The sequence below is a fragment of the Capsicum annuum genome, chromosome 3 (genome assembly GCF_002878395.1).
Source record: "Capsicum annuum cultivar UCD-10X-F1 chromosome 3, UCD10Xv1.1, whole genome shotgun sequence".
Taxonomy (NCBI): Eukaryota; Viridiplantae; Streptophyta; class Magnoliopsida; order Solanales; family Solanaceae; genus Capsicum; species Capsicum annuum.
Genome location: NC_061113.1, coordinates 61,045,332 through 61,072,815, shown reverse-complemented (window position 1 = coordinate 61,072,815; position 27,484 = coordinate 61,045,332). Strand labels below are relative to the sequence as shown.

General features: G+C 37.5%; 1 protein-coding gene and 1 pseudogene across 8 annotated transcripts in view; both read left to right on the top strand.

Annotated features, from left to right (window-relative positions):
* Window positions 1–854: 854 nt before the first annotated feature.
* The window catches only part of LOC124896662, a 35,230-nt pseudogene continuing 8,600 nt past the window's right edge, over window positions 855–27,484 (top strand).
* LOC107863804 (clathrin heavy chain 1) overlaps window positions 11,307–27,484 on the top strand; it is a 29,304-nt gene continuing 13,126 nt past the window's right edge. For 3 of the 8 annotated variants that reach the window (XM_016709950.2, XM_047408014.1, XM_016709949.2), the window contains exons 1-9: window positions 11,307–12,796; window positions 12,937–12,985; window positions 13,137–13,264; window positions 13,969–14,067; window positions 18,587–18,669; window positions 20,499–20,570; window positions 21,614–21,733; window positions 22,002–22,250; window positions 22,787–22,888. In XM_016709950.2, the coding sequence (XP_016565436.1) occupies window positions 12,641–12,796; window positions 12,937–12,985; window positions 13,137–13,264; window positions 13,969–14,067; window positions 18,587–18,669; window positions 20,499–20,532 (549 nt within the window). In that variant the 5' untranslated portion in view covers window positions 11,307–12,640 and the 3' untranslated portion in view covers window positions 20,533–20,570; window positions 21,614–21,733; window positions 22,002–22,250; window positions 22,787–22,888. Of the gene's footprint in view, window positions 12,797–12,936; window positions 12,986–13,136; window positions 13,265–13,968; window positions 14,068–14,152; window positions 14,453–18,586; window positions 18,670–18,772; window positions 18,898–20,494; window positions 20,573–21,613; window positions 21,734–22,001; window positions 22,251–22,450; window positions 22,585–22,786; window positions 22,889–27,484 lie in introns of those variants that run through there. The other 5 variants (XM_047408017.1, XM_047408015.1, XM_047408016.1 and 2 more) reach the window with 5 other exon arrangements.

Below are 27,484 nucleotides of genomic sequence, written 5' to 3'. Positions count from 1 at the left end.
AAGCAGGAGAAGGTACCAGTATGGCCGACATGCAATTCATAGGTCCGGCTGTCTGACTCAATAATTAGGAAGTCACTCCTCTCCCCGTCAGGAGGGAGTTTTGGTAGTTTATTTTGTTTTTCTTTCCGTTTATTCGAGTTATTTTAGGGTTGTAATTCAGATTTTAGTTTGTTTATGTTATGTTAGAATCTATCTTTAAACCCTTCTATCTTTATTTAATGAAATCCAATGTCCCTTTTGTTTTGTGTCTAATATATTTTGTTTTTCTTTTCTTACACAGTTCTCTTTATGCTAATTCTAATGACATGACATGCATGCGGAATTTTTAGCCTGATCTTAAAATCCAAACTAATCAAGATATAATGAGGCCGGATGAGGAATATGATGAAGAAGAAGCACTAGAAGAAATAAGCAAAGAATTGGAACAGTTTGAATACAAACCAAATCCTAATTTGAATGAGACTGAGCCAATAAATCTAGGGGATCAAGAAGATGTTAGGGAAACTAAAATTAGTGTACATGTTTTGCCACAGCTAAAAGATGAAATGATTCAAGCATTAATTGATTATAAAGATGTTTTTGCATGGTCTTATGATGATATGCCTGGTTTAAGCACTGAATTAGTGGCTCACAAACTGCCAACTGATCTCGCGTTCCCTCCTGTCAAACAGAAGTTGAGGAAGTTTAAAATAGATGTAAGTATTAAAATCAAAGAGGAAATCATGAAACAACTTGAAGACAAAGTAATTCAAGTGGCTCGCTATCCCATGTGGTTATCCAATGTTGTTCCCGTACCAAAGAAAAATGGCAAAATTTGAGTGTATGTTGATTATCGTGATTTGAATAGAGCCAGTCCGAAAGATGATTTTCCACTGCCCAATATTCATATTTTGTTAGATAACTGTGCTAAACATGAGGTTGCCTCTTTTGTGGATTGCTATGCCGGATATCACCAGATCATTATGGATAATGAAGATGTGGAGAAGACATTTTTTATCACACCATGGGGAACTTATTGTTATCGAGTGATGCCGTTCGGTTTGAAGAATGATGGAGCAACATATATGAGAGCCATGACCACTATGTTTCATGACATGATGCATAAGGATATTGAGGTCTACGTGGATGATATGATTATTAAGTCAAAAAGTCAGGCCGACTATGTTAAAGGTTTAAGAAAGTTCTTTGAAAGGCTTCGCAGGTATAATCTCAAACTCAACCCGGCAAAATGTGTATTTGGAGTTCCCTCTGGAAAGCTGTTGGGGTTTGTAGTCAGCCGTCGGGGAATTGAATTGGATCCGTCGAAAATCAAAGTCATTTAGGATCTACCCCCGCCCAAGAATAGAGCAAAGGTAATAAGTTTGCTTGGTAGACTAAACTACATTAGCAGGTTTATTGCTCAACTCACAACCACTTGTGAACCCATATTCAAGTTGTTGAAAAAGAGTGTTGTGGTAAAATGGACTGAAGAATGTCAAGAAGCGTTCGATCGAATCAAAAGATATTTGTCAAATCCGCCCGTGCTGGTACCCCCAGAGCCTAGTAGGCCTTTGATCTTATATTTATCAGTCATGGATAATTCTTTCGGTTGTGTCTTGGGTCAACATGATGTCACAGGCAAAAAGGAGCGGGCTATTTATTATCTTAGCAAGAAGTTCACCGCATATGAGGCCAGGTATACTCTTCTTGAAAGGACGTGTTGTGCCCTAACTTGGGTGGCACAGAAGTTGAAGCATTATCTCTCTTCCTATACTACTTATCTCATCTCCCGCATGGATCCTTTAAAGTATATTTTTCAGAAGCCTATACCGACGGGTCGATTGGCAAAGTGGCAAATATTGCTTACCGAGTTCGACATTGTATATGTGACTCGAACCGCCATGAAAGCCCAAGCTTTGGCAAATCATCTTGCTGAGAATCCCATCGATGAAGAGTACGAGCCTTTAAAGACATATTTTCCTGACGAAGAAGTGTCGTGTGTTGATGAAGTCATTATAGATGCTGATCCCGGTTGGAGGTTATTCTTCGATGGAGCTGTCAATATGAAAGGAGTTGGAATAGGTGCGGTTCTTATCTCTGAATCGGGACAATATTTCCTGGTGACAGCGCAACTTCGATTCTACTGTACTAATAATATGGCAGAGTATGAAGCCTGCATTCTTGGTTTGAGGTTAGCTGTTGATATGGGAGTCTAAGAATTATTGGTGTTGGGAGATTCGGATTTACTCATCCATCAAATTCAAGGCGATTGGGAGACGCGAGATTTGAAGCTCGTCCCGTATCGACAATGCTTGCAGGAGCTATGTCAACGGTTTGTGTTAGTAAAATTTAGGCATATTCCAAGGATTCGCAATGAAATTGTTGATGCTTTAGCCACTCTGTCTTCAATGCTCCAATATCCTGATAAAGCCTACATCAATCCAGTGCATATACAGAGTCGTGATCAGCATGCTTACTGTAATGCGGTTGAAGAAGAGCTCGATGGAGAACCTTGGTTCTTGGATATCAAGCGGTACATTCAGTCAGGAGAATACCCAGCATATGCCACCAATGATCAAAAGAGGACTATTAGGCGTTTGGCTAGTGGATTTTTCTTAAGTGGGGGAATCTTGTATAAGAGGACCCCAGATCTGGGACTTTTAAGATGCGTAGATGCAAAAGAAGCCTCGGTAATTATGGTTGAAATACACTCTGGAGTATGCGGGTCGCATATGAACGGTCATGTCTTATCAAAGAAGATTCTTCGAGCAGGTTATTACTGGCTTACTATGGAAAGGGATTCTATTCAATTTGTTCGAAAGTGTCATCAATGTCAGGTACACGGTGATCTGATACGTTCTCCTCCTATTGAGTTGCATGCAATGGCCGCTCTATGGCCGTTTGTGGCTTGGGGAATGGATGTGATTGGACCGATTGAGCCGAAAGCATCAAATGGGCATAGATTCATTTTGGTAGCCATTGACTACTTCACAAAGTGGGTAGAAGCAGTAACTTTCAAGTCAGTGACAAAGAAGGCTATGGTAGATTTTGTTCATGCCAATATCATTTGTAGATTTGGAGTACCTAATATGATCATTACAGACAACGCTCCCAATCTCAATAGTCATTTGATGCAAGAAGTATGTCAACAATTTAAGATCGCACATCGAAATTCTACTTCATATCGCCCAAAGGCCAATGGTGCTGTAGAAGCCGCCAATAAGAATATAAAAAAGATACTATAAAAAATGGTATAAGAGTCTAGACAGTGGCATGAAAAGTTGTCGTTTTCATTGCTAGGCTATCGCACCACTGTTCGTACTTCAACAGGGGCAACTCCATATTTATTGGTGTATGGGACAGAAGCAGTCATCCCTGCAGAAGTTAAAATTCCCTCTCTTCGAGTCATTATAGAAGCAGAGATTGATGATAACGAATGGGTAAAAACCCAATTGGAACATTTGAGTTTGATTGAGGAAAAAAGGCTAACGTCTGTGTATCATGGTCGGTTGTATCAGAGGAGGATGGCTCAAGCGTATAACAAAAAGGTCTGTCCCAGAAATTTTGAAGTTGGTCAATTGGTATTGAGACGTATCCTTCCTCACCAGATTGAAGCGAAAGGCAAGTTCTCCGCTAACTGGCAAGGTCCCTTCGTTGTGAAGAAAGTGTTGCCCAATGGAGCCTTATATTTGACAGATATTGAAGGCAAAATGGCAGAAATGGCTATCAATGCTAATGCGGTCAAAAGATATTATGTATGATATTTGATCCTTTGTTGATTTTATTGCATGTTTAGTACTTGCATTTTTGAAGATTGATATGATGAAGGCATTTTACTCTTCTATCCAAACATTGTGTCATCCTTTGTTTACCCGTTTGAGCTTCGTTTTAATTTTCTTTCATATCCCTCTTTTGGAATCCAAATAGAGTCAAAGATAAATGTCAAGAAAATAAGAATAAAAGAAAGAGTTCGAAAATAAAAAAAATCAAAATCATATCAGAATAAAGAACAAGCTGATGGAACTACGTCCGACCTGATTCTCCTCTCTTGGGAGTGAGATACGTAGGCTGCCCTATTTCGAGCTCGGTCCAACCAAATAAAGATTTAAGATTCACCCATTCAACAAAATTGGGGCATGAGTTAATGCATTGTTTGAGTCGATTCCAAAAGTTGTAAGTCCTACCCCCACTTCAAGTATCGTTTGAGCCTCTTACCATCTTTTCTAACCTTAACCAAAAGCCAAGTTATAACCAAAGAAAACCTTTCAGATCAATTTTTGATAATGTTAAGGCTAAGCATGCAATGGATATGATGATGCATGGTGAAGTGCCGCTTGTCTCCCTCAGCATAAGAAATCAGGAAAGAAATACAAAAATGAAAGAGTCTTATTGGTGAAAACCCCCCGTGGGCATCATAAGGCGATGGTGAGTTGAGAGAAATGAAAATGAGAGAGTCTTATTGGTGAAAACCTTTGCAGGCACCATAAGGCGATGGTGAGTGGAGAGAAATAAAAATGAGAGAGTCTTATGGTGAAAACCCTCACGGGCACCGTAAGGCGATGGAGAGTTCAGGAGAAAAGTGAAAAGTGAGAAGAAAGAGATTTGTTGGCGAAAGTCTTTTAAAATGTTGTCAATCGAATATGATGTATGAGTCCAATGGATTTGAAGAAGCGGTTCAGCGGCAAAAGGTACGAACTCAACAACAAATGGGGAGTCTGGATTGGAAGATCAGGCAACTCAATCCAAAATGCATGTCATACTCATTGGAGTTGGTTGTCGTATTCAGATAAGTTTTCTTTTTGAATATGAGACATTGCCCTTCTCTTTCATTTACATATTCATGCTTTTTGTCTTTTTATCTCATTTATCAAAATAAAAGTCACCATCATTTCTTTACATTTTAAGTCAAGTCTATGTCAAAACAAACGAGAAAGGATTTCAAAATTTACTACCAGTCTTTCCAATTATATGAGGAAAAGCCAAGGAACAGCACAGGGAGAAATATGATTGTAATTCAACATGAAGCAAAGGAAGTCTATCAACCGACAGGCTATTGGATTCGTAGAAACATTCAGATTTGGAAAGAGTGCACCTCAGAGGCATAGTAAAATGGAAACCCGTTGTTTGAGTCAGAGCTCATTTCCCTCAATATGGGTCCGGGTCAATGATGCGGCAAGACAGGACAAGTGTTAGCGATTTGGAACAAAGATAAAAGGAATGAATGCTGGGCAGATACCTGAAAAGACAAGATCTGCAAGCCACCACTAAGTTTTTAACTGACAAATTTTCTTTGTTGAAATAGGGGCAAATTCATTTCACTTGATTCAGTGACCATTGGAAATGCACATCCGTGGGATTTTACTTTATGTTCAGGACCCTCCTGAATTATGGGATTTTACTTTATGTTTAGGACCCTCCTAAAAAATGGGATTTTACTTTCTGTTCAGGACACTCCTGAATTATGGGATTTTACTTTATGTTCAGGACCCTCCTGAAAAATAGAATTTTACTTTCTGCTCAGGACCCTCCTAAAAATGGGATTTTACTTTCTGTTCAGGACCCTCCTGAAAAATGAGATTTTATTTTATGTATAGGACCCTCTTGAAAAATGGGATTTTACTTTATGTTCAGGACCCTCCTGAAAAATGAGATTTTATTTTATGTTCAGGACCCTCCTGAAAAATGGGATTTTACTTTTTGTTCAGGACCCTCCTGAAAAATGGGATTTTACTTTATGTTCAGGACCCTCCTGGAAAATGGAACAACACTTTCAAAAATGAAATACTACTTTACTATAATGTTTTGTTTGGGATAATTTTTGTTCTGGTTTTAATTTTGGGTTTCAGGAGCCCGCCTGAAGAACAGGGTGATGAAATAGCAAGTCAGGAGCCCGCCTGAAGAACAGGGTGATGAAATAACAAGTCAGGAGCCCGCCTGAAGAATAGGGTGAAGAAACGAAAAGTCAAGAAACAAAGTGAAGCAATTGAAAGCCAAGCAACAAGTTGAAAGAAATTGCAAGTCAGGAGCCCGCCTGAAGAATAGGGTAATGAAAGTCGAGTCAAAAACCAACAAAAGTTGTATAGATAGGATTTTTGTAATTTCATTTATGTTTTAACTTGTAATTTTCAATTTGATGTAATAACAGAGTCGCGGACCGGAACCTCGACGGAACCTCACTCGACTCTCCAACTTGGTATAGTCCATCTCCATCCAATCCTTGGAGATACTTGTCACTTAATCCCGTCATAATTTGGGTGGGTAGGTTGTCCTAATTCAAGATCCGGTAGTCCTTCTTTCTTTGTTTCTTCCTTTGAATAATGGTCGGGATAAAATTCTGTCTCGTTGTCTACTTCTTTGTCTGAAAACACTGCGTGCTTACATTCAAAGGGGGCATGATGTAGACACGTAATTTTGCCCCCCTCAGAAGTTCGATTTTATTCATTGCTACCTTATCATATCATGTACTCTCACCCACGTGATTACATCCCACAAAAAATACAAAAAATAACTCTCAACAAAATCCCTAACAAACTTGTATTCTTTTAACACCCTAACAACCCTCTCCAATAAGAAAATGACAAATCACCACCTCACCACCCCATACCCTACCTCCCTACCCCTACCTAACCCTACCTCACGTCACACCCCTCCTCTTTTTCTTGTCCAAAAAGAAGAAGAAAAACACAATATATATATATACACAGTAACAAACAAAGAGCATAGACAAAAAAGGAAAAAAATGGCTGCCTCTCTCTCTACTCTCTCTCCAAAATCGAAAAAGAAAAGCTCCGTTCACCAGCGAGACCCCCCCCCCCCCCACCAACGAAAGCCATCTCTGGTGACGCACCAACGCCGACGCCAGCGATGGCGCCACACCGCTCCTCCATCACCGCCTAGATCTGCCGCCGCCGTCACCAACAAAACCCCCATCGCCGTCGGAGAAGAAAGCAAAACCATCTGCTGCTCCGCCGCCAGCAGTTGCTGCTCCGGCTGCGGCGCGTCGACCACTGGCTCCAGCCGCAACTCACCCAGCCGGTGAAACAGCTCCGGTCACCACCGGAGAACAGGCACCGTCGCCGTTCTCTCCATCACCGGAGCTCGATCTGCGTCTGGGTTTTGGGTTCCTGTTGTTTGATTGGGGGTCTTGGTTTCGTCTATTTCTTGGTTCATCGTCGATATTGGATTTCGAGTTGTCTTTATCGAATCGCGTCGTCGTTCTTGGTTGTGTTTTCGTATAACAAAGTTTGTCTCACTGATTTTGAAGTTGTCCTATTAGCTTTTCTCTCTACCGAGTTGGATTCATCGCAATCGAGGTTCTCCGGTCGAGTATTTTGGTCTTCGGATTTCTTTATTATCGACAAGGATTAATTTCATCGAGGTCCATTTCTTCTAACCGAATCTTTAATTTATTTTTGACTTTTCATGATGTTGTGGATGTGAATGACTTATTTGTTGCGTGTTTGGTATGTTCGAATATGTGTTATGTGTTGGTTGATGTTGGTTTCGGACTTTGAAAAGTGAATTGATAAATCGAAGCATGTTTAATCATATTGTTTGAAATAAATTTGGGGACGGGAATCGAAAATTGATAAAAGTGAATATTACAATATTTTTGATACGTTGTTGATATTGAATGTGATATGTCGTCGATGGGTAGGCAATATAGGTCCGGGTAGGCAAATTTTAAAACATGTTATTTTGGTTGAATGTTAGAATGTGCGTGTGAACGTTTTCTTTCTAGTTTATCGTATTTAATTCAATTGTATAATTTGGCCGGGGAATGCCCCGAAGTATCTGTATATATTAATTCACCGGAGAATGACCCGAGGAATTTTGTACGCTAAGGATGTTCGTGATCAAGGCCCGAGGCATCGGGTAAAGCATGGTTTAGGACTAGTGTAGGTTATTTCAGTATTTTTTATTTCGGGTTGTAATAATTGGACTGGACTTTACATTTTGTTTGGTTTTGTTATTGTTTGATTATTTGGCGTGCTTTTTGTGTGGTTTATACATTTGTAACGTCAATTTAGCCGATACGCTCTGCCAAGCGACCGTGGTTGAACCACGGGATCGAGGGGTGCCTAACACGTTCCCCTCGATCAACAGAATTCCTTAGCCGGAATCTCTGTTCGCAAACCAGTTTAAGAGTCAAATGGTTTTCAAAAAGGATTTTTCAAATGTGACTTGGCACACCGGATTATGCCAAGTGGCGACTCTGAATAAAAAATGCAAATAATTCTTTTCCGAAATAACTTTTCATTTCTTGTCACTTAAATAATAAAACCTTTTCGAACTTTAAAATATACATTTTTTGGAGTACGTAAAAAAGGGGTGTGACATTATGCAATGAAATTTAAAATAAATGAGTATCTCATCTCGCTCATTTTAACCTTAATTATTAAACGAGCCTTAAACGTAAGTGTAGGCCTAGCTAAATTTTAACGAAAAATAGCATGTTAATCCCATAATTATTAGAAAAAAATTACAGAAAGTAGCATACTTAAGACTATAATTACAATAAATAGTAATACTTTTATAAAATTACAGTTTATACAAAATTGATCATTATTTATAAACAGCAAAAGTTTTTTAACATGCTACTTTTTTTAATAAGAGAAACGTCTTAAATTTGTCTTTGAACTTTGTGAAGTCTGAAATGCTTTAAACTTTGTGAAGAGGTCTGAATTTGCCCTGAATTTTTCGAAGTTAAGCATTTTTTTTTTCTCAACTACCATCCATCATCATCATCGCATTCTAAATGAATCACCTCTATAACAATTAATTCCCTCGACCCAAAAAAAATATCATTTGAAAATTAGTGTAACTTCACCTTAACGAGACTCACACAATGAACACACATAAATTCACGTAAAAATCACCTCATTCAAATGGTCTTTCTCACGCCTTCGTCTTTATTATATTGTTGTTACTTACCACCATTTACTCTATTGTAAGACCAATGATCATTAATCATTATAATCCACCCTAAACTGCTATAATATTGCTTCAAATGATTTAGAAGCTAGATATTGTATAACTAGATCTGTTTTAGGCCTCTAGCATTAAAAGGTTGATGTAGAATTTGGGCTCACTACTAGTGATCTGAGAAGGATTGGTAGGAGTTGTGTTGATTAAGTTTCCAGCAAACGTGAAACTTTAACTTGATGGTTTTGTTATTCATTGTTTGAGTACTATCTAGGATGATTTGAGGTTTGGGGGAGGTTAAATTGAACATGGGGGGTAGAGATGTTACGGTTGGAGGTTGGAGGTGTAGAATAAGATGATGTTGCGATAGGTGATATAATAAGCCCAATTTTTCAAAAACTTGGAGCAAATGTAAATTTTTTTCCTCCAAATTTCAAGGGCAAATTTAAGAATTTTCTCTTTTAAAAAAGGTCAATTGTTGGAAAGCTTTTGTCATGAGTGAATATGGACATATTTAGACTAATTTTGTAACGGTGGGATATAGTTTATCCCAACTATTGACGGATGATATATTTAGTCTGTTTCTCAAAGTTCATCGATATATTTGAACCTTTTCACTATCAACAAAATATCAGCGTGACTACAAACTATAAATTACACTTGTTTATTGGGTGTTTAAAAATATGATATAGTATGTAAGGAAGTGTATTGAAAACTATAGAATTCAGGTTGAACTTCGGAGATGATAGGGAAAATGTGAGAGGAAACCAAGAGTAACAGAGGTCCTAAACATCATGATATTCAGAAATTTAATGATCTGATCTAAACCAATTGAAGACTTTTTAGTTTTTGTGGATGGTAAGTTAGTGGGTGTACAATCCAATTCTCTAGCTAAATAATAACTTGTACTAATAATATTTGACAATATCCCTTTGCCAAATCCCTTTAGTTATTTGTCTAATTTCAATAATCCAATGATCCACCACTTGTAATATATTCCACAAATCATTAGTGCTCTCACTCGATTCCATAGCACGTTAAAGTTAAAGAAATTTCCACAAATGTGAATAATTCTGTAAACAAATATTAGCATTATGGGATTCGATAACGATGGCAAGGAATTGAATAACCAAATAGATAGAAGTTCCACAAGATGACCAGTACAACTGCATTTCCCCTAATTGAAAAGTTTTCTCCATTTTTTCTCTGAATTTTATAGAAAACAAGTCTTTGTTCTCCGAATCATGCGAAGCATTAAAGATACATCTAAAATCAAATCTTGAGTTTTATAGGTTTGAATTGTAGAAAAAGACAATTTTTACTTTCTAGATTTTGAATAACTTCTTTTATCCCTCCCTAAGAGCTATTATTATTTTTTCGCTATGTTGGTGAGTTAAACTCACAACCTCAAAATTAAAAGTAGAAAGTGCTTACCGTTCAAGCAACTCTAACTCCGCCTCTGTAAACCATGTATTGGTTCAAAAGCTTCACATAAGACATATACACCCATTACCAATTCATGTGATACTCATATATTAATATATAAAGTGAAGTTAAGTTGCTCGGACTCTCCAAAAATGATGCTGCATTCGTGTCGGATCCTTCAAAAATACACTGTTTTTAAAGGATCTAACACGCACCCGTAGACATTTTTGAAGAGTCTAAGCAACTTAGAAGTTAAGTAACTTTTTGTAAAAAATTATTTAGTGACTTTAATGGTATTTATGCAAATTAAAGTTAAGTAATTATTTTGTTATACAAAATTATTTAGTGATTTTTTGCCGTAAAATAAAAATTGATCACCATCCATAAAACAAAGGACAGATTTAGGAGAAGTTGCTTAACTTTTAGTAGCTTAGTTGGTTGGTTACGAACTTTACCTTGTTGGTGAGAGTTCGATCATTCCCTTTTCCCTACCCCCAATTTTTTTTTTTAAAAAAAAGTATGGAACATTTTTTTTTCTAACCACAAAATCACTCGACTTTTATAATTGCTATTTTTGATATAATATCTTTTTGATATATAATATCGGTATAAACTTCACCAAGATCACAATCATCTTATTAAAATATTATTTTAAAATAAAAGACCTCCATGACCCAAATAATATACCGATACCCAAAACCGACCCATTTGTAACTTATGAGTTGTTTGAATATTCAACATGATAACCAAGCTTGTTTGGCCTAGTGGTTAGCTCACTAGGTCGCTTAAACAAGTGTCGGGAGTTCGATTCCCGCCTTCTGCATGCAGCAACCAATTGGCCAGCGGCAAATCCTTAAATGGAGCTTAGATCCGCGGAGGATTAGTCCTTGACATGTCGGGCTTGGAGATACTTGGGAGACCAATAAAAAAATATTCAAACATGATAATATCCCAAAATCTTTGCTTATGATTTTTATGAAATATATTTAACAAACTGATAATATCATATCCGTTTGTTGAACCCCTTGAATCTTGATTATTTGTCTCCCAATAATCCATTGCTCCACCACTTGCATTCTTCCACAATCTTCAGTGCGTTCACTAGGTCATTAAGTCCGTTATTTTTTTCGAGGGTAAAATGTACACACTGATTCTTTAATGAGAAACACATACGCTTCTTTAAGGTCCCTTTCTAGATCATTCTCTCCCTTTCCTTCCGCTTTCAGATTGTGAGAGAACGCGATGGCTCGAGCAAAGAAATAGGCAAAGTATTGGTCATCTTCCTTAAATCCAGTGTTACTACATCTGAAGCAATCAAGATGAGAGCCATGATTTGAGGATGAAGAATTTCATTTCACTATTAGTTCAATTTTTAGTTTATGGGCTGATGATAGTACTTGAAAATATATTCTTTGTTTCCATCATCCATCAATTTTTTGAATTTTCCATTTTCTGTTTCTAATTCTCTCTGTGAATTTATGTGTGTGTGTGTGTCTATATATATATATATTTATTTATTCTTCTTTCTCATGCTTTGTTAATTGTTATATGTTATAGTAGTTGAAAAATTAATGATTATGAGATTTCTACTTGCAATTTGTACACATTCACTCATCCTTGGTTTTCGATTTCAATTGAAATTGAAGTTTGTGTTGATAGTTCAAACTGCACATATGAAGCTTTTAGCAAGATAAGTAATAATAATTATGACATGGATTAAGGAGTTTGATTAGGTTTGACTTTGCTATGTGTCGTGATCTCCTCCTTCTGGATGACACACTATTTGATTGGAGTGAGGGAAAAATTAGGAGCTAAATGGTGTCCATTCTTTATTTTACAGAGGAAGTTGGCTATTGAAGAAGTTATCAGATGTTGCATTTTAGTTCCTTTTTCTCATAACACTTTTTTTTACTCGAGTGTTGTTAACCTGATGCTAATGGTTGATGCATGTTTTAGCTTATCTAGGACGTGTAGTTTCTACTATGTTCATTATATTTTCACAATAGTGGAACTTATCAGTGTCGCTGCTACATGTCAACTATTATATTGCTTGCTGAATTCTCCCTCCTACTGACATCCTGGTCTATGTTTTTGGAATTCTGATTTGAACCAGCACTTTGTAGTTTGGCTTAGTCAATTTAACTCGTCTATTCGATTTCTAGCACGAATGAATGGATTATTATTTTCATCAAACAATTTGTTAATTTAAGAGTTGCAGTGGATACAGGGGAAATTTGTTTTAAGTGGGTTAGAAAAATGTTAATCATGTAAAACTGCCCTTCCACACCTTATTTATTTATTTTTTGTAAAAATGGAAAAACCACTCCTCCTCTGCTTCTTGATGATGACACGATGCAATCATTTCTTATCTCTTGAAGCTCAAGTTCCTGGAACCAGTCAAGATCACTTGCAGATTTTCAATATTGAGGCAAAGCAGAAAATGAAATCATATCAGATGCCTGAGCAGGTTCTTGCTTTATGTATTTATTTGATTTGGTTTATGCATTATTTAGTGCCCATGGCCGTCAATCATGTGATGTTTTGCTCTGCCATATAACGATCAAATGTGTACTACACGTTGTTTTCTGGAAATGGATCCCACCGAAGATGTTAGCTCTTGTTACTCAAACGTCAGTCTATCATTGGCCAACTGAAGGTACGACAGATTTGCTTTTCACATTACAACTTTTTTTCCCTCCTGTTTACCTGGTGAAGCTCTTTTTTCTGTTGTTAATGGTTTGTTTTACACTTTTTGAAAATGGTGGATGGTTGTTTGTCCTTAATAATTCCCGCTTGTCTTTATGCAGGGGATTCTGAGCCTATAAAAATGTTCGATAGAACAGCCAATTTAGCCAACAACCAAATAATTAACTACCGATGTGATCCTTCTGAGAAATGGTTGGTTTTGATTGGTATTGCCCCAGTTTCAGCAGAGGTGTGTAGTGCTTATATGCTTATGGAAAACATAATCTTGATGTCCTATTTCTGAAAGCAGACCTACTTAACTTCCCCAGCAGCCTTTTCAATGTCATTGGGGATGCAGATACTAAAAAGTTTGTGCAGGGCTTGTCAGCTTTTCTCAATCATCTGATTTTCTTGTCTCCGTGATTGCTCTGTCTATGCTCCATCATTGTAACATGCTTTTGCATGTACTCCCTCCGTTTCAATTTGTTTGACCTATTTTCCTTTTTAGTCCGTTTCAAAAAGAATGACCCTTTCCCTTTTTATCAACTCTTTAGTTTCAACTTTCTACATGGCATGTTTAAGACGACAGACGACAAGATTAAAGGACATTTTGGTACATTCACATATCTTTAATTTAAAACTAGAAGATTCAAAGGTCGTCTTTATTTTCTTAATTTCATGTCAAGTCAAAACAAGTCAGTCAATTTGAAATAGAGGGAGTAGTTTTCTGTATTTGATTTCTGTAACATGCTATTACAGTGGTTAATTGCATCAAAATGACAGTATATACTGCAATTACTTTTACCATTGGATGTTTGATGCCATCAGATGATAACTTTAAGCTCAAAGGACTGGTCGAAACATGTTTGTAGTTGTTAAGATTCCCGTATATATCGAATATAGAAGGAATATACTCTTCCTTATTTGACTATGCTCTGTGACTTCTGTCAATAGAGACCTCAGCTGGTCAAAGGAAACATGCAGTTATATTCAGTGGATCAGCAACACAGTCAAGCTCTCGAGGCACATGCTGCAGCATTTGCCTCATTCAGGGTGAGAAAGGCTCCTTCATAGTTCTTTTAATGTGTTCAACTATTCTTGATTTTATGTTTTCCTGCCTGACTGTTGCTTTATTCAGATTCCTGGAAATGAAAGAGATTCCATACTCATTTCTTTTGCCACGAAATCCTCAAATGCTGGACAAGTCACATCAAAGTTGCGTGCTGTTAGAATAAGAATAGGAATAGCATATTGAATTCTACTTGGAAAGGGATTGTAATGTAGTGTCCTATTAGGAATAGGATTGGAATGTAGTGTCTATAAATAGGGTCTCAATGTAATAATTTAGAGACAACAATTCAATAATATTTTTCTTCATTATTTTCCACATGGTATCAAAGCAGGTTAGAAATATCAGACAAGATAACTCGATGACCTTGCATCAATTCCGGTGACTGATTTGGGTTTATTTTTATTTTGTGGGTTGTGTGAAAAATACACCACCACCAAAAGGATCGAAAACATCAGGCAACAAAAACCCGACGAAAAATTACCCTCCATGCGCCGCCACGCGCTAGCCGGAATCCAGAAATTCCGGCGAGATCTGCGTTGCGCGCCGGCGCGTGAGCCCATCTCCGGTCGATTTTGAGTTGTTTCTTTTTCTGTTGGGGTCGTCGGTCTATTCTGATCCAACCACTTGCTCCTTTCCAGATTCTGACAATTATTTTGAGATTCCGACCGTCGGAACCCTAGTTCTGGCGACATGAGTTTTTTTTTCGGAGATTTTTTTTTTTCAGAAATTCAGATCTGGTTCTTGGTATTTTCAAGTCAAATTCCCAACTTTTGGGCATGATATTTTTTTTTTTGGCTTCAAAAATATTGAAATTGGAAGTTCAAGTCCTATGATTAAATCTGAGCCCTTAATGAGAAGATCAGAAAATCAAACGGTACAGTCCATGAAGAATTGATGAGGGGAAGGTCGATTTGGAAGATCTCGTCCTAGGTATAGTTATTGTAAAAGGCGGACATACTCGTGGCGTATGTTATTCTAGACCCAAGTGTAGTTATTGTAATAGGCTTGGACATACTCGTGGAATATGCTATTCTTTGCATGGTCAACCAGCTAAAAATGCTCATATTGCTCAGTCTAACACCACAGGTGATCAACGAGTGTATTTATTTGACAGGGAATATAATGAGTATCTTCAGTATCAAGCAAGTAAGCATATATTTCTACCAATAGTCTCAACTGCACAATCTCCTACCTTTGGATCATGAGTTGTGGACTCAGGTGCTTCTGATCATATTTCTGGTGATAAATCACTTTTGTCTGATGTTGTTTATTCATAATCTCTTCCAGCTATTATTTTAGCTAATGGAATTCGAACAGAGCCAAAAGGAGTTGGACAAGCCAAACTCCTATCTTCTGTCACTCTAGACTCTGTTTTTTATGTCCCTGGTTGTCCTTTTAATCTTGTATCTGTTAGTCGTTTGACACGTGTCCTTGATTGTACTATAACTTTTTTTGATGATTTTTTTCTAGTGCAGGACCTCAAAACGGGATAGACAATTGGCATACACAAGGCCTTTACCATTTTACTGCTTCAAATTCCTTCACAACATGCTCTGCTACAGATCCTCCCAACCTTATTCACAAACATTTGGGACATCCTAGTCTATCCAAGCTACAAAAGATGGTGTCTAGTTTGTCTAGTCTATCCACATTAGATTGTGAGTCGTGTCAACTTGGAAAACACACTCGTGCTACATTTTTACGTAGTATTGAGAGTCGCTCAGAGTCTATTTTCTCATTAGTTCATTCCGATATTTGGGGTCCTAGTAGAGTCAGTTCATCGTTAGGATTTCGTTACTTTGTTACTTTCATCGATGATTTTTCAAGATGTACTTGGGTTTACTTAATGAAAGATCGTTCCAAGTTATTCTCTATATTCAAAAGTTTTTGTGCTGAAATATAAAATCAATTTGGTGTTTCTATTCGTGCTTTTCGTAGTGATAATGCCTTAGAATACTTATCCTCCCAGTTTCAGGAGTTTATGTCTCCTTAAGGAATCATTCACCAAACATTATGTCCATACAGGCTTCAGCAGAACGGTATAGCAAAAAGAAAAAATAGGCATCTCATTGAGACTGGTTGCACTCTTCTCATTGAATCCCATGTTCCACTGTGTTTTTGGGGCGATGCGGTCCTCACATCTTGCTATCTCATTAACAGAATGCCATCATCTTCGATCCAGAATAAGGTTTCCCATTTCATACTATTTCCTCAGTCACATCTCTACTCTATCTCCCCTCGTGTTTTTGGGAGCACATGTTTTGTTCATAACTTAGCCGCCCCAGGAAAAGATAAATTAGCCCCTCATGCTCTTAAATGTGTCTTCCTTGGTTACTCTCGAGTTCAAAAAGGGTATCGATGCTATTCACCTGATCTGGGTCGCTACCTTATGTCCGCTGATGTCGCATTCTTTGAATCTCAACCTTACTATACATCTTCTGATCATCTTAGTATCTCTGAGGTTTTACCCATGCCTCCAATCTTACCCACACCAATCTTTGAGGAATTCACGGTTACTTTTCCATCTTCAGCCACAGTGCCACCACTTTTGACTTATCACCAGCGCCCACGTCCGGTATCAGTCCCAGATGATTCATGTCTTGCACCTGGCGCTTCCCCTACTGCGGAACATTATACTTTCTTGAGTTATCATCGTTTGTCATCACCCCGTTATGCTTTTGTATCATCTTTGTCCTCTATTTCCATTCCTAAGACTATAGCTGAAGCACTTTCCCATTTAGGATGGAAACATGCTATGATTGATAAGATGTCTGCTTTATATATGAGTGGTACTTGGGAGCTTGTTTCCCTTCTTGCAGGTAAATCTACTGTTGGTTGTCATTGAGTTTATACAGTTAAAGTTAGTCCAGATGGTCAAGTTGATCGGCTGAAGGCTCGCCTTATTGCCAAAGGATATACAGATATTTGGGCTTGATTATAGTGACACTTTCTCTCCTGTGGCTAAAATAGCATCAGTCCGTCTTTTTGTCTCTATGACTGTCGTTCGTCATGGGCCTCTTTATCAGTTGGACATTAAGAATGCTTTTCTGCATGGTGATCTTGAGGAAGAAGTTTATATGGAGCAACCACCTGGTTTTGTTGCACAGAGGGAGTCTAGTAGCTTTGTATGTCGATTGCGCAAGTCACTCTATGGTTTGAAACAATCCCTTCGAGCCTGGTTTAGAAAGTTTAGCACAATTATTAAGGAGTTTGGCATGATTCGTAGTGGAGTTGATCATTTAGTGTTTTATCGCCATTCTGAACCAAATCTGTGTATTTATTTAGTGGTTTATGTTGACAATATTGTTATTACCGACAAGATCAAGATGGTATCACTCACTTGAAGCAAGTATGTTTTAGACATTCTTGCTCAGTCCAGCTCGGGTATTGTTATTTCTCAACGCAAGTATGTTTTAGACATTCTTGAGGAAACATGAATGATGGGATGTCGACCCATTGGATCCAAATGCTAAACTTCTGTCAGGACAGGGGGGCACTCAGTGATCCTGGAAGGTATAGGCGGTTAGTTGGAAAGTTGAATTATCTCACAGTGACTAGACCTGACATCTCTTTTCCTGTGAGTGTTGTAAGTCAGTTTATGACTTCCTCTGTGATAGTATTGGGATGCAGTTGTTCGGATTTTGCGATACATAAAGTCATCTCCAAGTAAAGGACTACTCTTCGAGGATCGAGGCCATGAGCATATCACTGGATATGCAGATGCTGATTGGGCAGGATCACCCTCTAATAGACGTTTTATATCTGGATATTGTGTTTTAGTAGGAGGTAATTTGGTATCCTGGAAGAGTAAGAAACAGAGTGTGGTTGCTCGATCTAGTGCCGAAGCAGAGTATCGAGCAATGGCTTCAGCAATTTGCGAGCTGGTTTGGATCAAGCAATTGCTGAGAGAATTAAAATTTGTAGAAACTGGTAAAATGAAACTTGTATGTGATAATCAGGCGGCCTTCATATTTCATCTAATCCTGTTCCATGAGAGGACCAAGCACATAGAGATTGATTGTCACTTTGTCAGAGAAAAGATACTCGAGATATTGTTACAAAATTTGTGAAGTCAAGTGATCAACTTGTAGATATCTTCACCAAGTCCCTCACCAGTCCTCGTATTAATTACATTTGTGACAAGCTTGGTACATATGACTTGTATGCACTAGCTTGAGGAGTATTAGAATAAGAATAGGAATAGCATATTGAATTCTACTTGGAAAGGGATTGTAATGTAATGTCCTATTAGAAATATGATTGGAATGTAGTGTCTATAAATAGGGTCTCAATGTAATAATTTAGAGACAATAATTCAATAATATTTTTCTCCATTATTTTCCACACGTGCCATTGAGCTTGGAGCCCAGCCTGGTCAAAACACTGCTCTCTTCTTCCTTTCACCTGTAGTTTAATCGTGAAGTTATTTAGTAAAATTATTGTGGCAAAACTCCCTGATATGATTGCGATCAGTTTTCTTAATTCGTTAAATCTTTGCAGGGAAGAAGCCGTCTTTTACGAAGAAACAAGCCGATCTCTTCTTTCCTCCATATTTTGCTGATGATTTCCCAGTTGCAATGCAGGTATCTCTTGCCTTCCATATGTAGAGCTGTTGTCACTTGTCTTGTCTTTCTTCAATTTGAAAGAATTCAGTTTCTGTAACATGGTTCTCTGTTATTCTTGTAGATATCTCATAGATACAGTTTAATTTATGTCATCACAAAGCTTGGGCTTTTCTTTATCTATGACCTCGAAACAGCTACTGCACTTCATGGGAAACGATGAAAGCCAGAGGGTCATTTCATACATAAGTACTTATTTTTTCCCCACAAGCTTTTGGCTAAACAGTTTATGTGCTGCTTTGTCTTTATTAGACTTGCCCTTTGGTCTGCTTGGTCTGCTTTTTGCCCTTTTTCTACCTATTGGTCTGCTTATTAGACTTGTATAAGAATCAGCATGAATGTGCATTATGTGAACTCAATGCACATTTATAGTTTGGTTGAGAGATGCACAAGACATCATGTGAATCTATATTAAAGTCCCATTTCATTACACGTCTCCATCCCTGCTCCCAAGCCTCCTTTCCAAGAGAAAGTAAGAAAATGATAAAAATTTCTTCTTTCAATGACTTATTGGTAAGGAAGGTTTGATTTTGGTGCAAGCCATAGAACCTTAACATGCACTATAATGCCATATAAGCCTACACTCAAAGAAGAAAATATTACTGTGGGTTGGCTTAGGGACCGAGCTCAGGGGCACAAGGGAGTTCATCATAACCTTCTTCAACGAAAAAGCACATTGTGTATACAAGGTCAAAATTATCTTTCAATCATATTAGTAGTTGTTAAATCCCCTTAGCTTCTTAGTCCATTTACTTTCTTTATGTTTTGAATCCCCTTGATGAAAATCATGGTTCCAACACTAGGTTGGGCTTTTAGATATGGTCCAACCTTGGGTAAAATGATGTGGCAAATATCAGCATTTATGAATTTAGGCAAATAATGCATCATTAAGATAGAGCGGCAAAATCTCAATTGAGTTTGATGTGTCTCTAATGTATTTGAAATGATGGTGTAGTAAACATCAATGAGAACACTGAATCCTAAAGAGCATGTAGTATATAACATCTTAGACAAAGAGCATATCGGCAAAACAAAGGAAAAAGATCACGTTTTTCTTGAAATGTTTATCTTATAATTCTTGTATTTTACACCTATTTTTTAGTCGTCTCGGTAAAAAGATGTCCCAATGCAATAACTTTTGCCTCCAACTGTTGCAGTGTTGATGATGGATTCCCTCAAATCACTTTTCATTTCAAAAATTCTCTATCATTAAGAGTTAATCCCCACGAGTATCTGTTACCGTCTGGGAGGATCTTCTTTTACCAGTTCCTTTTATCACCATAAAAAGTGTGTGCTTTTTAATTTAGCATTATGTTTTGACCTTTTTGGTCTAATGTAACTAGAATTGAGTTGTCAAACTATCACTTACTGTTAGTAGTATAGGACCATCCTGTCAAATTTCTTAAACTTGGAGAGTGGAATGTGAATTGCTTCATAATTGTGTAATTTTGAAGAGTAGATGACTTCTGCTTAGTTCCGCTTTTCGTTAGTACTGTTTCAGTTACATGATGTGTCAGATATATGAGGGGATTTGCACAAGCATACTGTTGACCTCCTTTCCCCTCCTAAAGATTATAAATAGTTGCAAATATCTCTGAACTTTATATTTGTATGAACTTGTCATACAATAAGCTGTCAATTGATCTTCTCTGAGAAATTATTCTATCTTCATGATCATGTTTACTAAAGTAAACGATAAACATTAAAGGGAATAGTGTATAAATTAGTTGATTCTATGTGGATTATCACATTAGCCGATAGATCTAACTTCTCTATGCTCTCTTAGGAAGATTTACTTTGTATTGGATGGCTAAACAGTGGTGATCTATCAAGGGACAAATGGAACCACTCCTATTTCCGAGGTGTGTTTATCTTTCGTTGTTGTTCATTGCAAATGTCAAAGCTACTCTATTCTGGCTAAATTTACAGAAATTAGTTTATTTTCAGCTCGAAACATTTACATCTTTAGTTGAGGACTAATACATGCATAGTTGCCATTACTGAATCATGCAACTGAAATGGATCCTCCTAGACCCAATTGTTACAAAGTTAACTGAGGGAGACTTTATTAAGGACCCTCCTATCATTAATAAAGACACGTAAGACAGAAAGTGGACATATATGATCTACTGCGTTTTGGGAAGAGGGAGATGTTTTTTTTTGGGGCATTCATTCTGGTTTGGGGAGTTCAATTGAGACTGAGATGAAGAGAAGCATGTTGAATGTGATTAAGGAGGCATCTTTACGAGATTGAGAGCGCTAAGGAGTCATTTACAAATATGTGGACATAACAATGCATTAGGATTCAAATCTGCATGTGAACTGTATTAATTCAATTTACAGCTAAACAGGTAGATGAGGATTTCACAGCAAAATGACTTGTTTTGTTTCATGGTTTACGCAACATTTTTAAGTATTCAGTAGAGGAAATTCAATACACCAGCATTTTGAGAGCTAAATTTTTGTGTCTTGGAAGAAGTGGCAACTATTTTTATCCCGAACAAATGTTATTTTTGCGAAAGAGGGTCTATAGTTTTCTGGGATGTATGTTTTTCTGTTTGAAAAATGTGCATTTGGCACTCTTGATAACAAGTGGGAGTGCTCTGCGACCTTGTTCCGAAGGTTTATGCCCAAATTCTCTTTCCAGCTCTTCTAATACAGGAGCATTGTGGTAGGTTGAACATCAGTGTAAAAATAGTTGAGCCATTATAAATCAACTGAATGCTATCGGGAATAAGCTAATGCAGCATCTATATACGACCGCCAATTAATTGGTGAGGTGTAGTCGATTTATTGATTCTTCCGTACCTGGCAGTACAAATTTCCTTGCGCATGAAGGCTTATGGCTCACTTTCTTATCGTTTTCATCATGAGAATTCATGATAATATTCTTGCTTTCTGACAGGTTAAAAAGTACTTCAAGGAGCTCGGAGAGACAACTGATGTTAAATACGTTGATCCCACTTACATGATCCGTGCAAATGCTTCATATGGTATTCTGTGCACGGTACTTGGGCTAAATGTTGTAAGTCCTCCATGTTCACTTACTAATTATCCAAATTATCATAAAACAAAGGCAAAATATATGAGTGGTTCACGATCGAACTCATAAAATTGTGATGACCTTCACAATCATGACTTGTTTTAAGTTGAGAATGTAAATGCTTGTAGAATCCTCATTACTCTATGGGTAAGAGTTTCTCCAAGCTTAATCTGGTATTAGATTATACTTCCCGTGATTGAGACATTATTCAACCATTTATATATTCGAAACACATGCTTTGTTTTGACAGGTTCACGGTGCATTTGCTGGATGTAGTGGTATCACAGTGGGTATATGCAACACTCATTATGTCTACTTTCCAATTCCAGAAGTCATCCTTTTAGAAGGACAGCAAAGCAGAAATTGTTCTCCCTGTCGTTGTCCACCATGACCTAAGTTTTGGCAATCTGCTATCTGGAATCGAATCACCGCCTGCTCCATTTTCCATCTGGAAAACCCAGCATCATATCTCCGTTGATGCCGCCATCAATTGCTTTGGGTATGTGCTAAAATATTTCTACATTTTTCCTTCCACTTGTCGGATTTCACTGGTTATGTTGTTGTTGTTGTTGGCCAAAGGGTTTGTAGTAAATTGAATATTAGAATCCCCTTCAGTGTTTTTTTGCATTTCTTGAAAAATGGAGATAGCTTTACATTATGATATGATATGATCAAAAGTGGTAATGGATTTAATTACAGGAACAGAAGATTTGGTTGGTAATGATGGTAACAAGATACTTACACTATATGATATTATGATTGGAATTTGCAGCTTGTAATTAAATGAAATCTTTGGAACCTTATGGATTGAAAGCAATCAACTTTTCTGGATAGTAGCCGTCGTTTGATGATTTGCAAATTAACTTGTGTTCAACATTGTTGATGATAGCCAATTTACAATTAGTGGGATTAGAGTAACTCTTCAGAATCTCTCTTTGTTCAATAATAATAGTAAAACATTAGCGAAGTGGCAAGCAGACTTCTAAATTCTGTTTATAGTTTGTTCGTTTACATGAATGGACTTAACACTTCCAGGTCTTGCTAACACCTACTTATCTAGCAATAGTAATGGAGTATGCGGCGGGAGGAGAACTCTTTGCGAGGATCTGTAATGCTGGAAGATTTAACGAAGATGAGGTAAGAATTATGCTTACACCAGATCCTGCTATTAGTCAAGGCTAGAACAAATGAATTTTGCTTTTGACAGTCAGATCATTGCTGCCCCTTTCTTGGATGGGTTGGGTAGGGTAATATGCCTTTTACGTTCGTGGTGCAGTAGTAGGCTACCACGGCATTAATATGATGCTTTGATGTGGGACGTCTTTTTGGTAGTATGCCTTATAAATTGTTGGTTAGACACAGAACAGTAAAGGGCCTCCATATCATAGGCTCCATTGATGAATGAAACTAAAATCTTAAGAGGTCGTTTGGTGTGAGGGATAAGGGATAATAATCTTGGAATAAAATGCAGTATTATCTTCTCCAGCGTGTGGTTAGACTCTACAGGATAAAATACAAGGTATCACATTATGTGAATGCAAATGTTTATTAAATAGTACCTGAGTTGCTATATCTCAAGGCTAACACCATGTTACATTATCAACTTTTTCTTTTTAGGTTGTATATTTAGAGATACAACAACAACAACAAACCCAGTGTATTCCCACCTAGTGGGGTCTGGGGGGGTAAGATGTACGCAGTCCATACCTTTACCTCTGAAGAAGTAGAAAGGCTGTTTCCGATAGACCCTCGGCACAAGGCACGAGATACCACACAAACACATAGTAAAGCACAGCACAAGATTACATAACATAAATACGGCACCCATAAGTAATATAAAATAGAGGAAAGCACACAGATTCGTAATAAAACATGGAACGCGGACTCATAACAGGAATAAAACCTCCATCAAGTAATTCCCTACACTAGCGACTCAAACTGGCCCTAGTTCTTTGCCCTAATTCGCGTCCTCCAGACCTTCCTATCTAGGGTCATGTCCTCGGTGAGATGTAACTGCTCCATGTCCCACCTAATCACCTCACCCCAGTACTTCTTCGGCCTACCCCTACCCCGCCTAAAACCATCCAACGCTAGCCTCTCACACCTACGGACCGGGGCATGAATGCCCCTCCTCTTCACGTGTCCGAACCATCTCAACCGGGCTTCCCGCATCTTGTACTCCACTGGAGTCACACCTTCTCCCGGATAGTCTCATTCTGAACTCTATCCCCTCTAGTCAGCCCACACATCCAGCGCAACATCCGCATTTCTGCCATCCTCATATTTTGGATGTGGGAGTTCTTAACTGGCCAACACTCCGCTCCATACAATATGGCCGGACGGACTACCGCCCTGTAGATTGCCTTTAAGCTTGGGCGGCACCTTCTTATCACACAACACCCCCGACGCGAGCTTCCACTTCATCCATCCCGCCTCAATACGGTGCGAGACATCCTCGTCAATCTCACCGTTACTCTGGATCACGGACCCGAGATACTTGAAACTCTCCCTCTTACATGCCTCTTGTGATTCCAGCTTCACTACTACCTCATTCTCCCGCCTCACGTCATTAAACTTGCATTCCATATACTCTGTCTTGCTTCTGCTCACCCTGAACCCTTTAGACTCAAGGGTTTGCCTCCACACCTCTAATTTGTCACTCACACCCCCTCGGGTCTCATCTATCAGAACTACGTCGTCTGCAAAAAGCATACACCACGACACCTCCCCTTGAATACGCCGCGTCAACACATCCATCACCAACGCAAACAAAAAGGGACTAAGAGTAGATCCCTGATGCAACCCTGTCAGGACAGTGAAATGCTCTGAGTCTCCTCCCGCCGTCCTCACCTTAGTTTTCGCTCCATCATACATATCCTTAATTGCTCTGATATATGCCAGCGGTACTCCACTCACCTCCAAGCATCTCCAAAGCACCTCCTTGGGGACTTTGTCGTATGCCTTCTCCAGGTCGATAAACACCATGTGCAGGTCCTTCTTCCTTTCCCTATACTGTTCCACCAACCTCCGTACTAGGTGAATTGCCTCCGTCGTCGAGCGGCCGGGCATAAATCCAAACTGGTTTTCTGAAATAGACATTATCCGTCTCAGCCTCACCTCGACCACTCTCTCCCAGATCTTCATAGAGTGACTCAATAACTTAATCCCCCTATAGTTATTGCAACTCTGGATGTCCCCCTTATTCTTATAGAGAGGGATCATGGTACTTCACCTCCAAGCCTCGGGCATCTTTGCCGTCTTGAAGATTTCATTAAACAATCCAGTCAACCACCTTACACCAGCCTCTCCAACGAACTTCCAAAACTCCACCGGTATCTCATCCGGCTCCGTCGCCCTACCCCTTCGCATTCTGCGAACAGCCTGTCTAACCTCTTCTACCTTAAAACGTCTACAATAGCTAAAATTCCGACACTCCTCTGAGTGCTCCAGTTCCCCTAACACAATAGCTCTATCCCCTTCGTTATTCAAGAGCCTATGAAAGTACGACTGCCATCTATTCTTAATGTGGCCGTCCTCCACCAACACTCTACCGTCCTCCCCCTTAATGCACCTCACCTGATCGAGGTCACGACCCTTCCTCTCCCTAGCCTTAGCGAGTCTAAACAACTTTTTCTCCCTTCCTTTCCCCTGTAACCTTGCATACAAGCTCTCAAAGGCGGCCGTCTTAGCTGCCGTGACTGCTAACTTAGCTTGTATATTTAGAGATGAGAAAGAAATATATTTTGAAGTGCAACATATATGTATTCTTCGTCAAAACAAGAATCACGTTGGATAGAAAAACATGAAAAAGAGATACTTGAAAAAGAATTTGCAGAATCAGTTGTCCTAATTATTGGTAATCAAGATACTACCATTGGCCAAAGAATGATTTCCATTCTACCACTTGAAGTGGTTGGTTTTAGGCATTGAATTAGTTTTATTTTCTCTTCCTTACGTACTGTTATCCTTATTTAAATATGATCTGCTCTTATATTTGCCACTTTGTAAAGGATGAAACTTACTTTTTATATTTATAAATTATGATTGCTATGAGGTATGTATGACAATTTAGTGTTCAAATCATAGATGCAACTAAATCAAGTATCAATTAAACTATAGTCAAATTTAAAATGTTGGCCCGTTAATAGCACGGGCATGCTTATCTAGTAAATAAATAAACAACTCTGTCTAATTGAGACCGAAGATAATGGGTCTGATTCCTTCAAAGAATCTACCTAATGATATATACAATATTTAAATTCTCGTTTATAAATACTATATAGTTGCTATTCACTGTTTAGAGTATGAATATCATAAGAGTATCCGTTGATAAAAGAATCACCTCTAAATTAATCGTCTTATATTTATTGAAAACAGACTAAATGAGATGGTTCAAATTTGATAAGCTAGTCATATATTTTGCTTATGAGCAAAAAGTTTAGCTTGCTTGCGTCTTTAAATTGTTCGTAGCATACTAAAAGAAGCCAGTATGAATATCATAAGAGTATCCGTTGATAAAAGAATCACCTCTAAATTAATCGTCTTATATTTATTGAAAACAGACTAAATGAGATGGTTCAAATTTGATAAGCTAGTCATATATTTTGCTTATGAGCAAAAAGTTTAGCTTGCTTGCGTCTTTAAATTGTTCGTAGCATACTAAAAGAAGCCCGAGCCTAACTCAAGTAAATTTTATTCCCTCAAACACGTTTATTTTAGAAAACAAGAACAACACAGGCGTTTGCGCTCTCAATGGAAATATGCTAAATTTCCCCAAAAAAGAAGAGGACCAAAAGCCTTTATATAAGATGGGATAGTATATCTATCTATATCTACAATCTATATCTATAATATTAATGTTAAATATATTAAAAGTATGAAAATTTTTAGAAAATTGATTGAACGTTTTGATCTTCATTAAAGATCTCCGCATAGATAAAATCATCTTTTTATTATTTTTCAAATATATAAAAATTAGAACTTAATTATTAAACATTTTCTTGTTTAAATTATATACCTATAATTTTATATAAAATCTTACCTTATTTAAATTATATACCTGAAATTTTGGACCTTAAAATCAATTAAATTTTTAAATTGTGACAGAGGTATCAATTACTGCTAAGGAATTGTTCTGTTCAAAGAGTCCAGGTTTCAATTAAATTGCTGTAGCTGATATTTGTTACTTTAACTTTGTGTGTTAAATAAAATTTGGAGTCTTTCTATTAACTATACCTATTATTTTTTTTGGGATAACTACCTAGCAAATATAGGCTCAGTTTTAATTAATTATAATGTATAGTCCCCATTTACCTATTAATTATTTCTAATTACAATTCATATCCTCTTTCATGTATTTTCTCTTTTTTATTTTTTTATTTTCTATTATTCTCTTCCTTTTTCAATTTTTTCCTTTATTTTCTCTTTTCCTTTTTTTTTTTTTTTTTTTTTTTTTAAAATTTATTTTTTCTCTATTTTCTATTACTCTTCTTCTTTTTTGTATTTTTTTCTCCTTATTTTCTCTCTCATTTTTTCTTTTATTTCCTTTTCATTTTTTCTCCTTTTCATTTGTACGGAATAGCAAATACAAATACAAGTGCGAATTATAAATACAAATACAAATGTGAACTATAACATACAAATATAAGTGCGAACTATAAAATATAAATATAAATATGAACTATTACATACAAATACAAGTGCGAATTATAAATATAAATATAAATGCGAACT